The sequence below is a fragment of the Geotrypetes seraphini genome, chromosome 11 (genome assembly GCF_902459505.1).
Source record: "Geotrypetes seraphini chromosome 11, aGeoSer1.1, whole genome shotgun sequence".
NCBI lineage: Eukaryota > Metazoa > Chordata > Amphibia > Gymnophiona > Dermophiidae > Geotrypetes > Geotrypetes seraphini.
Genome location: NC_047094.1, coordinates 48,306,960 through 48,321,952, shown reverse-complemented (window position 1 = coordinate 48,321,952; position 14,993 = coordinate 48,306,960). Strand labels below are relative to the sequence as shown.

General features: G+C 43.3%; 1 protein-coding gene across 2 annotated transcripts in view; it reads right to left on the bottom strand.

The window, feature by feature from the left end:
- Positions 1-1,164: 1,164 nt before the first annotated feature.
- Positions 1,165-14,993, bottom strand: part of LOC117345442 (cytoplasmic phosphatidylinositol transfer protein 1-like) — a 207,958-nt gene continuing 194,129 nt past the window's right edge. For both annotated transcript variants that reach the window (XM_033914066.1, XM_033914064.1), the window contains one exon: positions 1,165-5,446. In XM_033914066.1, coding sequence (XP_033769957.1) covers positions 5,181-5,446 — 266 coding nt within the window. In that variant the 3' untranslated portion in view covers positions 1,165-5,180. The remainder of the gene's footprint in view (positions 5,447-14,993) is intronic.

The following is a 14,993-nucleotide window of genomic DNA, read 5'->3' as shown; positions in this document are numbered from 1 at the left end:
TATTTACTGGTATAAGCTCATCAGCTTTTCCTACTGTGTTAGAACTCAGTGAAATGGTATAGGGTGGAAACAATCAGCTTGTTTTGTTCCCAGTTGACTGTTAGGGCCCAAGGCTCTTGGAATGGAATCTGGAAACACTTGCTTCTTTCACGCATAAAAAGGGTTATTTTTTTTTTATAGGTGAAAGAAATATACACAAAAGTTGCAGCAAGTATACACATATGTATAATAGTCTGACATCATGTTTTTAGAGAAGGGGATCAAGGAGTACAATAGTGTTTGACATGGTGAGAAAACAGTACAACCTGGTTCTTCACAGATGGGGCACGTACAATTTTTCAGAGACAAAGAAAATATTTCATACTTACAGATTTAGAGGGGCATTTTCGATAGTGAGTCTAAGTCTGACGGGAAAATGTCCATTTTTGAAACTGCTAGATATCCAAAAATTTTTTTAAAAATTATCTTTTTAGACATCTTGGCCCTTCGGATATCTAACTTTTTTGGCCATTTTCAAATACAGAAGCATCCAAGTTCAAAATGTCCAAATCAAGCTCACTTGGACATGGGAGAGACCAGCATCTTAATTGGCTGGTCACACAGACATGCCAACAGGGCAGTGAGACACCTTAGAGGACACTGCTGTGACCTTCACATAAATGGTGCCAGGTACATATTTCACCAAAACCTTCTTTTAGTGTATGGTGAGCCCTCCAAAACTCCCCCCAAACCTATTATACCCACCAGGCTACTCCAGACTCCTGCTTGCTGCTTTACTAGGATGTCCCATATCTGCAGCTGTCACAGAGGCTAAGTACTGTTTCTTTCACATCTTTGATGGGGGGTGTTGGGGGTCAGTGGCTACTGGAGGAGTGTGGAGGTGGGCTATGCTTTCCTCACTCCAGTAGTCATCTGGTCAGTTTGGGTACCTTTGTGGCATTTAAAACGCTTTTAAAACAGGTTTAGATTGGGATGTCTAAAGGGCATCTTGGGAAAAGTTTGATTATCCCTGCAAGATGTCCAAATGCTAATCTGCCCAAATCACGCCTCTTACATGCCCCCTTAACATTTAGATGTCCAGGAGGGTGAATGCCCTGGATGATGTCTAAATGCTTGGTTTTGAAAATTGGCACTTGGACGTTTTGACAATTTTGGACGTATGCATTTTTTTTTTTTTAATGAGCACCTTAAAAATCTGGTGAGATGGACGTACAGATGAATTCTTTCTAGGGCTTGAAAATCTGGGACCTTGGAAGGTATTTCCAATCTGAACCCAAACAGTACTTGAATTATAAGGCAAATTAAGCTACTAAAATATATCCCTGTACTTCCAAGTTGCATGAAATTTTCCACAAAAAGCTTGAGAGCTTCTGGAGTGGTCATCTTTCACTACATAAAGTTGCTCTTCTCCAAGTGGGTTCCTCTATATTGCGATTTGCAGGCTCATCCCTTAGAACAGCTAAATTTACTCTTGATGTTGTATCCTCTAATCTCAGCATTTGTTTTGCAACCTTTCAAATGTCAACATCAAAACTCACACGGAATATCAACAAAAATCTTCAGAATTAAATGGGGGAACAACTGGAAGGTTGCAAAGTTGGCTTTTTGGGGATTTGCTCTTTACAGTGGTGGATGGAGTTAGGAAATTAAATGACACCACCTTTGAATGCTTTGGTAAAAGAGGACCTTGTGTGCAAAATTCAGGAAAGGTCTCTGCACCTGGTCAACAACAAGCATAAAATTTGCATGAATTGCTCAGCAGAATCATCCACACAGCTGTTTAAAATGGCTGCCAACAAGTTCCCTGCCATAAAGGACAGGCCTAGTTAGTCCAAATTTTGTCCCACTGTCTCTATAGCAGTCCTTATCAAATTTTATGTGAGCGCTAACCTAATATTGTGACCACAGAAAGTACACAATTGTTGATGTTTCTTTGGACAGCCCACCCAGTTTCAGATCCCCAAATGGGTTTTGCAACCCCATTTGGGCTGTGACCCACTGTTTGGAAAGCCTTGATCTACAGCTTTGTTTCAGTTTGTTTAATGAAAAACAAGACCATAAATCCATGGAAGTGATGGGTGAAACAAGCCTGGTAGTACTTTTATCTTAAGGCAGTGTTTCTTAAATTGGTCCTGAAGTACCCCCTTGCTAGTCGCAATGACTAAGCAAAAAAGCGATTTGCACACAACAGGCAATGTATACAAATCAATTGCAAGCATATTCTTTGTAGATATCCTGAAAACTAGGATCGACTTGGGAAACACTGCCTTAAGGCATGAAGCTTAAAAGCAACTACACTGAAGGGCACTAGGGAGTGGATGACCCTAACTCTAAAGAAAAACACTACAAATCCCAGAAGATCGTCATGGCTAGAGATAGAAAAATCAGGGTAACATCAATCTGACAGACTAACATTATGGTTTTAATAAACAGGATCAGAGACGAGTGGTGCAACTTAGTTCTAAAGAAATAAATGTATTTCTCAGTCAATTAAGTTCATTAATGTTCTCTCTTTGCCGCAGTTATTAAGAGACTTTTGCAGACTGTGAGGTTTAGAGATAGGAGCCATGGCACTAGCTGCCCCTTGAAAATTGCTTTTTTTCCACTTTTGCCCAGCACATTTCTTTTCTACTGATGTTAAAGAAATAGTCTGGAGAGCAGAGAAAGAAAAAGGACCCAGCATAATCAGGGGACAAGTATAAGAGGAAGGATATGAATTTAATCCTAGATAATGGAGCTATTGTGGTAGCTATGAAACATAATGGGACATATGTAGGGCTTCCAATTTTTCCCAATATAACTGAAAAGCCTGATAAAACACATCTAAAGGGGGTTCTGAGGTTCTCAGTTTAAAATAACCCTTCTTTCCCTCCCCAAAAACCTGCTTTTTGCTCGGCATTCTGATGATATCACTGGAGCTAACCATCATGACAGTCCCTTTGTGGTGGTGGGAGCTTGTGCTATGCTCTTACTCCTGCCAGAAAGCTTTTAAATGGCACAGACAAGCACTTCCTGTTCTCGCCAGCCACACAGAGTGGCCAGAGTAAAAGCACAAGCTCCTGCTGCTGTAGTGGGTGGTGCTTGGGCAGGAAGAGGCTGTCGTGATGTTAGGGGCTCAGAGGCTGGAGAAGGGACCGATGCTCCTGCAGTGGCTTGAAAAGGGCTGAGTGGAAAATTGTGTTTTGGGTCACTGTATGGAATTCACCTAAAGAGCTACTAAAATTGTCTTTGCAACATATACACCAATAAACCCGTTTTTTGATCCTTTGAAAACACCTAAAATTTTACACTAGAAACACCTAGGATCAGAAGCCCTAAATATATGAAAACATAAGATAACTGGATACCTACATATTAACTTGCTAAAGACTTGAAGGCATCACGGTTGTCTGTCCCTTCCCCTCCTCCACAGGAATAGTTCCTTCTATGAATCACAAGTGCTCCGAGTCCAAAGCAGAGCCGTTGAATTAGACTGTGTACAAGCAATGCCTCAGTTTAGAGTTTTTTCCCCTTTCAAATTTGAACTGAGAATGAATGCTCCCATGGCAGTTTTCACAAGGGCAAGGGTTTTATTCTTGATGTCATGGCTAAATTCCAACAAAAACTAAACAATTTGCCCTGCCAAAATTTTCACTAAAGAACTAACCTAGTCATCCAAGCAAAATACTCTGCCCCTTTCTGTGTCAAATATATCTTTATAGTATGCTGGGGGGAAAAAACACCACAAAGATGTAGAGTACAGAATGACACGGCCACAAATTTGTCCCAGTTCCCCCAGGAACACAATTTCCCTGTCCCGTCCCCATGAGTTTTGTCACTGTCCCTGCCCCAATCCTGTAAGCTCCGCCTTAACTTAAGTACAAGCCTCAAATACTTCTGATTTTAAAGTGTTTGAAGCTTGTGCAGAGGATGGAGCTTGCAGGAATGGGGCAGGGAACAATTTGTCCCCATGTCATTCTCTAGATCAGAACAATACTCATACCCATGCCTGTTCTCCAGGCATGATCCAGTGCTCTAGCCATCAGAGCTATGGGATCTACTGCATTCACAGTCCAATATGTCTTCATGGGGAATATGGATTTTGGCAACTATGAAAAAAGTTTCCAGCTGTGATAGGTAAACGGTTTACATTTACGGTATATGGTTGCTTTCTTCCCTTAAGGAGCCTGGACCAGGTGATGAATTGAATGGATATTCCCCATCCAAGACAGAGCTATAATACCACCTCTGGTTTTTCTCCATCTGCCCTCTTCAATAACATTAATTTATTCTTTGCTAACGAGCTTTTTCTCTGTTCATATTGTTATGTCAACCACTGACAAGGCAATACTATAAAATTTTGAAAGGAGAGGCCATTTGCTTCAATTCCCCAACAATAAAATGGTATCAGATGAGAAATATGAGAGTCCCTTCTGAGGACAAGATGGCTCTCCTCTCCTGTATCACTAAGGAACAAGGCAAGCAGAACAAGTATGATACAGGCTCCAGGCATCGCTAAACAAGAGCTATGCCATGTTAAACAACTTTCCATGCTAACACTCTTCATCTCAATAGTTGCACTGAATTCTAGCACCAGCAGCAGCCTCAGGTCATCACATACCAGGTTTCCCACTGTGACAATGTTTCATATGGGTCATAATTGCACTGTACAGGAATGGCGTATGGCAAGTTCCATGGCTTGTCCAGCTGATGCATAACCTCACCTCAGTAAAACTGCTAAAGAAAACAGGACATGGATATGGGACACTTTCCCGCAGTGGGGATGGGGAGGCTGCGTTATCTTCTTTCTATGATCCCTAAACCTTAGGTGGGAAGTTGTAGTCCTCTCCCAGCAGTAATGTCAGGAAATTTTGCCATCCCCTCCCTATGCTAAAGATGGGAGAGTGCTATGTCCCTAGCAGTGAGGATTGGGGGTGGTGATCCTTCCCTGAGCTGGTATGAAGAACGCTGTCTATACTAAACAGGGAATGGCTTTCAGTGATAAGATCGTGCTCTTTGTGAGTTGAGACCGAGAACTATAGCTGAAATTTGCTTCTTCTAGAGCAGGCCTGGTTAAGGGGCATGATAATTTAGAATTATTCAATGTTTTAGGGGTGGGAATATGAACAATTCATTTTCTTTGGGGTGTGCCTGTTTAGGACCTGTGCATATTTAAAGGGCATCTCAGTTCTGGAAGCCAATTACTCAGCATTTCCACGCTCCCTCAACTCTGGCAGTGTCAGCATTTCAGGAGCCGATTTTTTCCGGGGTCTGTCCTTGGGTATGTTGAGAAAATCTGGAGGATCACCGCTGAGTGGTGTGGATGGAGCACTGGCTGGGGCACTGTGGGTGGCAGAAGGCTGGTCAACGGTGCTGATGGAAATAGTTGGCATCACCATCCCAATCTTCTCATTTGTGGCTTCCTGTGTTTCCTTCTCATACTGACGCACCTCATCTATGGTCATACCTGCATGAAACAAAAAGAACCCATTATAGTTAAGTGCCCTTATATGTGCATGCAGCAAGATGACAAGTGTGTCCTAATGTGCAAATGAGGCAGGAAGGAATACAGATTTAACAAACTTGCATACAGTGGTGTAGTGAGGGTGAGAGGCACCTGGGGCAGTGGTGCCTTTTCCCTGCCCTCCCCTCCCCCCCTCGCTCCTTCCCTGCTGCACATGTGCACCCCTTCCCTAGCCCATACCTTTTTTAACTTCCCTGGTGCAAGTAGTATCACCAACTCACTACCTGTATAGATGTCAGCTTTCCCTCCGATGTCACTTCCTAGGTGCGAGACCCAGAAGTGACATCAGAGGGAGAGCCAATGCTGATGTGTTTATGTAGGCTAGTACACAGAATAAAGAAGGAAAAAGGATTCCTTGTCTGAGTGGTAATTCTAGGCTCCAATTCTTAGGAGCCATGCTGAATGAGCGTCTTGTCTTATTTTTTTGTATTTTCTGTCCTAAGAAATTGTGAGGTTACTTGTGAGTGAGAATGTCTTCTGCATGGTGACCTCCAGAGGGTGCTTTTACTTACAATACCCACTTCAAAAATACACGAGATAGAAAATATTCACGTAGAACCCTTCACTCCTCTGCTTTTGTGATGGCCCCTTACACTGTGACTATGCCACAGGGAGCAATAAGAAGGGTTGCCAGATGTCTGGATTTACCTGGACATGTCCAGGTTTTGAAAAACTTTTAACTTGGGGCCATGTCTGGAGAGCATCTGTGCCCTGATACCCCTAGGGCTCTTACTCAGAGCACCCTCAGCCTGCACTTAAGCCCTGCTCACGCCGGCCTTGGCTCCCCTCTGATGTCACTTTCTGGTCCTTAGAAGGGAGCCAAGACTGGCCGAGCAGGGGGTGGAAGATCATGCACAAGCTGCTAAACTATTCAAGAGGTATGTTTGGGGGCGGGGGGAGTGCGCCGAGAGGAGAAGAGGAATTGGCGGAAGGTGAGGAAGACAGGCATAGGCAGGGAGAAGAAGAGAGGCACCAGTGTGGGGGTGGAAAAGGTGAGGCACGATTCATCATGGCTGTCATGGAGAGGACGAATCATTGTGGCTGTAATGAAATGGCCTGCGATGAAATGGCACTGATAAATCATCCAATTCTGGACAGAACATAGGCATGCCTCTCAGTCACACACATTAAGTTATAGAATATTGTGGGGGTCAATATTCAACATAATTTAACCAGCCAGAAATAGCTCCTGGCTACTTAAATTGCTGTTCAGGGCTATTCACTCATATTCAGTGTCACTTAACTGGTTAGTGCTGCTGAAAATAACCAGTTAGCGCCTAACTGAAAATTGGCTGTTTTGGGGGCATTCTGAGGTTAACCACACAAATGGGATTGCATAAAAGGCTGTCCTATCTTTATGTGGTATCGCATAGCCAGTTAAGTGCTAATCGGTCTTAACCGACTGTACATTAACCAGCTCTGTAAAGCCGGATATCCAATGCCGAGGCCCAGATAGAGCCTAGCAATGAATTTCCAGGAATGATGCCAGCAGTGGTCAGCAAACCGCTAAGAGCCACCAGCCGAATATCGACTCATAGAAACATAAAAGATGACGGCAGAAAAGGGCTACAGCCCATCAAGTCTGCCCACTCTGCTTACCCACTCCCTGTCTATGCCCTAATAACCCAAATTCCTTATCTTGACCCTCGTAGGGATCCCACATGAGTATCCCATTTATTCTTAAAGTCTGGCACGCTGTTTGCCTCGATCACCCTGCACTGGAAGCTTGTTCCAATGATCAACCACTCTCTCTGTGAAGAAATACTTTCCTTTGTCGCCATGAAATTTTCTGCCCCTGAGTTTGAGCGGGTGCCCTCTTGTGGCCGAGGGTCCCTTGAGAAAGAAAATATCATCTTCCACTTCGACACGTCCCATGAGGTACTTAAATGTTTCGATCATGTCTCACCTTTCCCTACGTTCCTCGAGAGTGTAGAGCTGCAATTTGTTCTGTCTCTCTTCGTATGAGAGACCTTTGAGCCCCGAGTTCATCCTGGTGGCCGTCCGCTGAACCGATTCAATTCTGCACACATCTTTGCTGTAATGTGGCCTCCAGAATTGCACACAGTACTCCAGATGAGGTCTCACCATGGCCCTGTACAACGGCATTATGACTTCAGGCTTTCGGCTGACGAAACTTCTATTGATACAACCCAATATCTGCCTTGCCTTAGATGAAGCCTTCTCCACTTGATTGGCAGTTTTCATGTCTGCACTAATGATTACTCCTAAATCTTGTTCTGCTGAAGTCCTAGTTAAAGTTTCTCCGTTCAAGAAGTACATCTTGCATGGATTTCCGCTTCCGAGGTGCATGACCTTACATTTCTTAGCATTGAAGCCTAGCTGCCAGGTTGAGAACCAACTTTCCAATGTAAGCAGGTCCTGTGCCATATAATTCTGTAAACTGCATTCACTTACTATATTACATAGTTTGGCCTCATCTGCGAATAGTGTTATTTTACCTTGAAGCCCTTGAGTCAGATCCCCTATGAATATGTTGAAAAGGAGTGGACCAGGACCGAGCCCTGCGGCACTCCACTGGTCACCTCCGATGTTTTAGAGAGGGTACCATTAACCACCACCCTCTGAAGTCTGCCACTCAGCCAATCATTGACCCATGCAGTTAGTGTCTCTCCTAACCCCATCGATTCCATCTTGCTTAGCAGCCTGCGGTGTGGGACACTGTCAAAAGCTTTACTGAAGTCTAGGTACACGACGTCCAAAGACTCTCCCAAGTCCAACTTTCTTGTTACCCAGTCAAAGAAGCTGATGAGATTGGATTTCCAGGACCTACCCTTGGTGAATCCATGCTGACTGGGATCCCGAAGATTCTCTTCATTCAAGATCGTGTCTAATTTGCTTTTAATTAGTGTTTCCATGAGTTTGCACTCTATTGATGTGAGACTCACCGGTCTATAATTCGCAGCCTCTGCCCTGCAACCCTTTTTATGCAGAGGAATGACATTAGCTAATTTCCAGTCCAGGGGAACTTTCCCCTTACTTAGGGAGAGATTGAATAGCTCAGCCAAAGGTTTCGCCAGGACATCGCTCAATTCTCTGAGCACTCTTGGGTGTAAATTGTCTGGTCCCATGGCTTTGTTCACCTTGAATCTTGCCAGTTCACTGTAAACTTCACCTGGTGTGAACTCAAAATTCTGAAACGGGTCTTCTGTGCTTTGTGTTGCCTTCAACTGCGGACCGTGTCCCGGTGCCTCACAGGTGAAGACTGAGCAGAAGTATTCATTCAGTAGTTCGGCTTTATCGGAATCTGCTTCCACGTAACTTCCGTCCGGTCTTCTAAGGTGTACTATCCCGCCTGTGTTCCTTTTTCTGTCACTAATATACCTGAAGAAGGATTTGTCCCCCTTTTTAATGTTTTTGCCAGAATTTCTTCCACTCCCTAACTGCCTCCCTAACTGCCATTTTGACCGCTGTAGACCTGGTCCTATATTCTACCTTTGCCTCTCTTTTCTCTGTGCGCTTGGAGAGAAACGCTTTTTTCTTCTCCTTAATGAGGTGCGAGATCTCCGCGGTGAACCATTGGGGTTTATTGTTTCTTTGTCATTTATTTACTGATTTTATGAAGCGGCTAGTTGCTTCATGTATGGTTGATTTCAGTGTTAACCACTTAGCTTCTACATCATCGGTCTCCACTTGGTCCTGCAGCATCCGATGGACGAAATCTCCCATGCGTGCGAAGTCTGTGCCCCGGAAATTGAGTACCTTTGTTTTCGTGTTTGATCTAGGGAAGCCTTTCCTAAGGTTGAACCATACTATGTTGTGGTCGCTGGAGGCTAGCGTATCTCCTACTGAGACCTCTGAGACGCTTTCCCCATTGGTGAGTACCAGGTCGAGAATCGCCTGGGCCCTAGTGGGCTCCGTTACCATTTGTTTGAGATGTGCTCCCTTTATGGAGGTTAAGAGCCTCCTGCTACCGCTGGTTGTCGCTGAAAATGAGTTCCAGTCTGCATAAGGCATATTGAAGTCCCCTAGCAGTACAGCTTCTCCTCGTAGAGTGATATTCTCTATGTCTTCAATTAATTCTGCGTCCATGTCTTCCAGTTGTCTAGGGGGTCTTTATACCACACCTAGATAAAGGCATTTTTCTCTGCCTTTTGCCAGGTTTACCCAGAGGGACTCCCCGGTGTACTTGACATCTGTGATCCTGTAAGTTACATGTGCCTTTGCTGCATTTAGGTGTGCCCAGTTACACCAGGTCTATGGTTGATGCAATTAAACATACTTAAATGTAAGGCACGGTGATGCCGGGTTATGCTAGTATTCCATAACAGAATCTAAACATCCAGATGCTGTTCTGGAATACATGTTATTTGTATGGCATGGACGCAGCTAAAAGGAGGCTCTCACTTGCAGATTTACCCCAATAGCACTGCTGAATATTCATATTTATTTTTAACGCCAGTTTTAGAAAACGCTCTCCATTTCGGCTGAATATCGACCTGAAAATTCCAAATGCAACCCAATACCAACAATCTTGCTCTGCATCTTTTACCCACCACTGTTCACCAGATCTGTCACAGTGTTACTCACCTTGATATCTAATAAAATGATTTTCATAAACTTGTGGGTAACATACTATACCCCCCTTTTTACAAAACTGTAATGCGGTTTTTAGTGATGGCTGCGGCAGTAACAGCTCCGACGCTCACTATGAGCGTCGGAGCTGTTAATGCTGCAGCTGGCGCTAAAACCCATGCTACGGTTTTGTAAAAGAGGGAGGGGGGGAATAATTTGAAAAACAGTAAATAAAGGGTAGATATTGAAAGAGGCTTGTGTGGGCAAGGGAGGCTCCTGCACATCTTGCACACTGCCACTAAATATTCCCTCCGATTGTGGCACAACTGTGCTGGAGTCAGTCCAAGAGCAGAGCCAGGGAGGAGTCAGCAGTTATATGGGCATCAGCAATTCACTTCTGGTGCCCACATAGCTAACTGGGAGAGCCTGCACCCATATTATTCCAGGGTCACATCTGACCAGGATATTCAAACCCTTTCCCCAGACATGGCCCCTGGCATTGAACATCGAGGTTAGATTCAGCTTGAGGTGATCAGTGGTTTTAACAGTTGCATGCTATGTGCTGAATATTTAGGAGGGGGAAGATTGCTTTGGATAAATATAAAAGCACAAATCTCTTTCCAAGTATCTTCAATAGTTCTTACTGTTTGACAAACAACCTCTACAAGCTATACAGAGAGCCACCTGCTGGGCACAGGTTTCCAATCCCGAGAAAGAGTAATCTAATGCAGTGTTCTTCAACCACCGGTCCATGGACCAGTGCCAGTCCACAGAAATTTCCTGCCGGCCCACAGGGCCAGCATGTGCATCAGGCCCAAAATAGTGTTCTTCAACCGCTGGTCCACGGTGCGATCGATGCGGCATTAGTGCACAAAGCCAAGAGCAGTGGCTCCTATGGGCGTCCTGCGCCTGCACCGGAAGCCTTCTCTCTGACGTTGCAATATCAGAGGGAAGGCTTCCAGATGAGGCAAGGGACGCGCAAGGTGCAATTAGTACTATTATGGGGCGGGACCTGGGGTGGAGATTGGTCCACAACTTAGCCCAGTGTTCTTCAACCGCCGGTCCACGGACTGATACCGGTCCACAGAATAATTATTTTATTTCTGCTGGTCCATAGGTGTAAAAAGGTTGAAAAACACTGATCTCATGGTTAGTGCAGTGGTCTGAGAACCAGGGGAACTGTATTTGATTCCCACAGCAGTTCCTTGTGATTCTGGGCAAGTCACTTAACCCTTCATTGCCCCAACTACAAAATAAGGCGCTTTGATTATATCCACAAAAAGGTAGTACATAAAATCCCATTTCCTTCCCCTTATAAAAAAAAAATTATCTTCTGGTTAAGTCTTTGAACTGAAAAGAAATGTTTCATTTCAGCTTTGAGAACTTTGATAGCTAAAGTAGTGAACTGCCAAAAATAGTATTTCAATAATTTAGTCATAAATTAGAACAGTCAAAATTAAAATGTTAAGTCACCCACACACTCGAAGCGAAAAGAGGATAATATGAAGCTATCTAGGATACTTGCTAGTTGCATCCTGCTGTAACCTAATTTATTGGATATTTAACCTTTACTGCAAAATTTATCTCTGATGTAAAAAAAAAAAAAAAGACTTTTTTTTCCTTTCTACAGAACAGCTGGCCTCCTGCTCTTTTTGGGTTTCCAACACAATTGAATGGGCCCAATAAAGAGTTCATAATGGAAAGAATCTTCACCTAATAGCTACCTGGGGCTTTTCATCTACAGTATCTAATTCTCTCTCATATACTCAGTTGTCTCAGTGGCAGTGTAAGACAGATTATAATGCCTTCTAGAATCCAGAACAAATGTGCCCATGAGCAGCTTCTGCAATGTTGCCACGGGGCTAACTCCTCATTCAGATTTGTTAAATTCATGCCTAAGATGGTATGAATGGGCCCAATAAATAAAGGATTTATAGTCCTAACTTTAAGAACTAGGCTCCAAATTGGCCTCTTTGAGAAATGTTGTTGGGCTGACTGCTTAAATTTATGCTTGAAATTTCACTAAACTCCCAAATCTGGGAGCAAACAAAGTAGGTGCATCAGAACCCAATTTTAGAGCGGGGAGAGTTACCCCCTCCCCCTTTTACAAAACTGCGATAGTGGTTTTTAGCACAGGGAAGTGTGCTGAATCCTCTGTGCTGCTCCCTGCGCTAAAAACCGCTATCGTGGTTTTGTAAAGGGGGGGGGGGGTGAGGAGTTAGTTAGCATTGATTTTCAGCACCAGGCTCATAGATATATGCAAATGAATGACAGGCCGACTCCGCTCAAGTGCAAGGCCTCTGGACCGGCCCGTGACGTGCACTTAAACGGAGTGTGCAATTAATCGGAGTACCACTTTTTAGTCATGATAAATCACAGTACACTGTAGTCAAACGCAATAAAACTTTTATTCAGCAAAAAAAAAACACACACACATAAAACAATTCTACACAGTTCAGTTTTAGAATCAGCACTGTTCCATCTAATGCAATACAATATAAACCTTTTTTTAAACCAACATTCTACTGAAATAATCGGTCATTGTTTTCTGCATGCAAATTGCACGATTCAGGCTGTGTATCCGGCTACTGATGCTGTAAAACTGTCTAAAGCTGTGACATCCTTTTATCTCTAAATAACAACGCAGCGTGTGTAGGGACTTCAGCGTGTCCGAGAAGGAAACAATCTCTGCAGGTGTTTTAATCGTCGTGATGACTGCAGCAGTAGTCCTGTCATCATCAGACTCTTGGCTGTCTGCAGTGTCCTTTATGACTGTACAGATATCAGAATTAGTGCTGTCAGATGATATGGGCATATCGTTGTCAATGGCGACATACAGCTCAAACTCTTGTGGCAAGAGTCAAACTGGGAGTTCAATGGACAAAGGGCTCCTTTTACAAAGGTGCGTTAGGGTCTTAACACGTGGAATAGCATGTGCTAAATTGCCGCGTGCGCGCTAGACCTTAACGCCAGCATTGAGCTGGTGTTAGTTCTAGAAGCATAGCGCGGGTTTAGCGCGCGCTAAAATCCTGCATGCGCTAAAAACGCTAGCACACCTTAGTATAAAAGGAGCCCAAAGTGTCAGCTTCAGTTGTCTCATCAGATGCGTGAATGAAGCTCGCCTGTCGATAGCAATTTGAAATCGTTGATGATGAGACTCGACTCCATGCCTCTCGTTCCATGTGAAGAGAGTCAAGCACTGTCATTTTTCTTGCGAGCTCAGCAGCTCAGGGGCTGGATTCCGTGCTTGCATCACATATCTTAGGACGAGTGATCTATGACGTTTGAAGTTGGGGATTATCCCCTGGGTCCATCAGTTGGATCAAAGAGGTCATGTTTGGTGGCAGAAACACGAGTTTGATGTTGGTTAGTCGTACGTCATTGTTGTGTGCTGCACAGTTATTACACAGCATTACAATGTGTCTCCTACGCCTTCTCATCAGATTGTCAAGCTTCTGCAACCATTCAATCCATAGGCTTTGCTGCATTTCTCAAAGTGGCAGTACAAATGTATCATTTTTAAACTGCAGCCACCTTTTTTTAAAAAAATAAGGCTTATATATTGCCTTCCCATATAACTCGTAAGGGTGCTAAAATCACTTTACATAAATTAAAAAAAAAATGGAAATTTAAAATTAAAAATACATAGTAGGCATAAATATAAATAGATAGATTATTTCTAGAAAAATATACGCACAACCTAAAATATGCCTTCAAGAATGCCTCCTCTTAATATGGCTAGAAGTATGTGTTCTGTGGAATTCCACACACACTTTTAGCTGTATAAAGCTTGGACAATTTTTAGATAGCCAATTTGCACTGGTAACACTTTTCAGAACAGCCTCTAAATTTGGCCACTAGATGCCACCATTGTACAATGACACAGACTCCCTTCCTACAGAATCTACTGCACTGGCTGACCCATGGAACAGAAAACCTGACCTAGGAACTATACTAGGCAGGCCCAGATTGTTTTTCCAATATTGTAACCTTCTAAATATTCTGGGACTGCAGTCCTATTTTTGTCAATTCAAAATTCTGGAATATATACAGCAAAAATGTAAGAAAAAAAGCAAGATAGGTTCATTACATCCCTGGTGAGTGACAGTTTGCAAGCAGTGCTGGTTTGTGGTGGAACACAAACTGACATTGATTTATTCCCCTTCACCACCTTCTCTTCCAGGTAGCTTGGAGCACACAGCCAAACTTCTTCATTATGGCTGCTTCTGAACATTTATTGTTTTTTTGCAAAAGTCTCTTTTCGTCCTCTTGGCTATCCTGTTTCACAACTAAATAATTCCTTAGGCTCGGGGCACCTTTTAATAAGGAATAAACACAGCTTTCTCAAGCTTCTGTTAGTCTTGCTCATCCTGCCTTTGTGACTCAAGGTCTGGGAAAAAAGGACTAGGCAAGCCCCACCTGATTTCTCCCGGATCAGCATCCAAGCTGCTAGAGTTTCTTAACCCTTCTCTCAGGGATTGTGCAGAGAACTCTTAAGGGCATTGCAGGTTGCACAAAACATCTGCTCAAGTTCTTTTTCGTTATTCTCAAAATAAGCATATCACCCAAACCTGAAAACTCTTATTGGCTTCCATCAAAGAATCACTTTTAAGAATCTCTTATTAGTTTTTAAAGTTAGGAATAATTTGGTATCTTCTCGCATTGCTTGAACTCTATAATTTTATCAACCTGCAAGATCTCTGAAATCCTCCGACATATATCTCTTGAACATTCCTTCTTTTAAGATTACCTGATTAGAGGAATATCAAATGTCCATTTTCAAAGTATGGGGACCTAAGTTATGCAATGACCTTCCTCTGGCTTTGAGATCGCTGAACTTGTTTATGTAAGAACTAAAAACATCAGGAAACAGATTTATGTTCAATTGAAAGCTTTGCAGACTGATTTGGTGTGTACTTTTTTATGGTAGGTAGACGAGATGAATGAGTGTCATAGG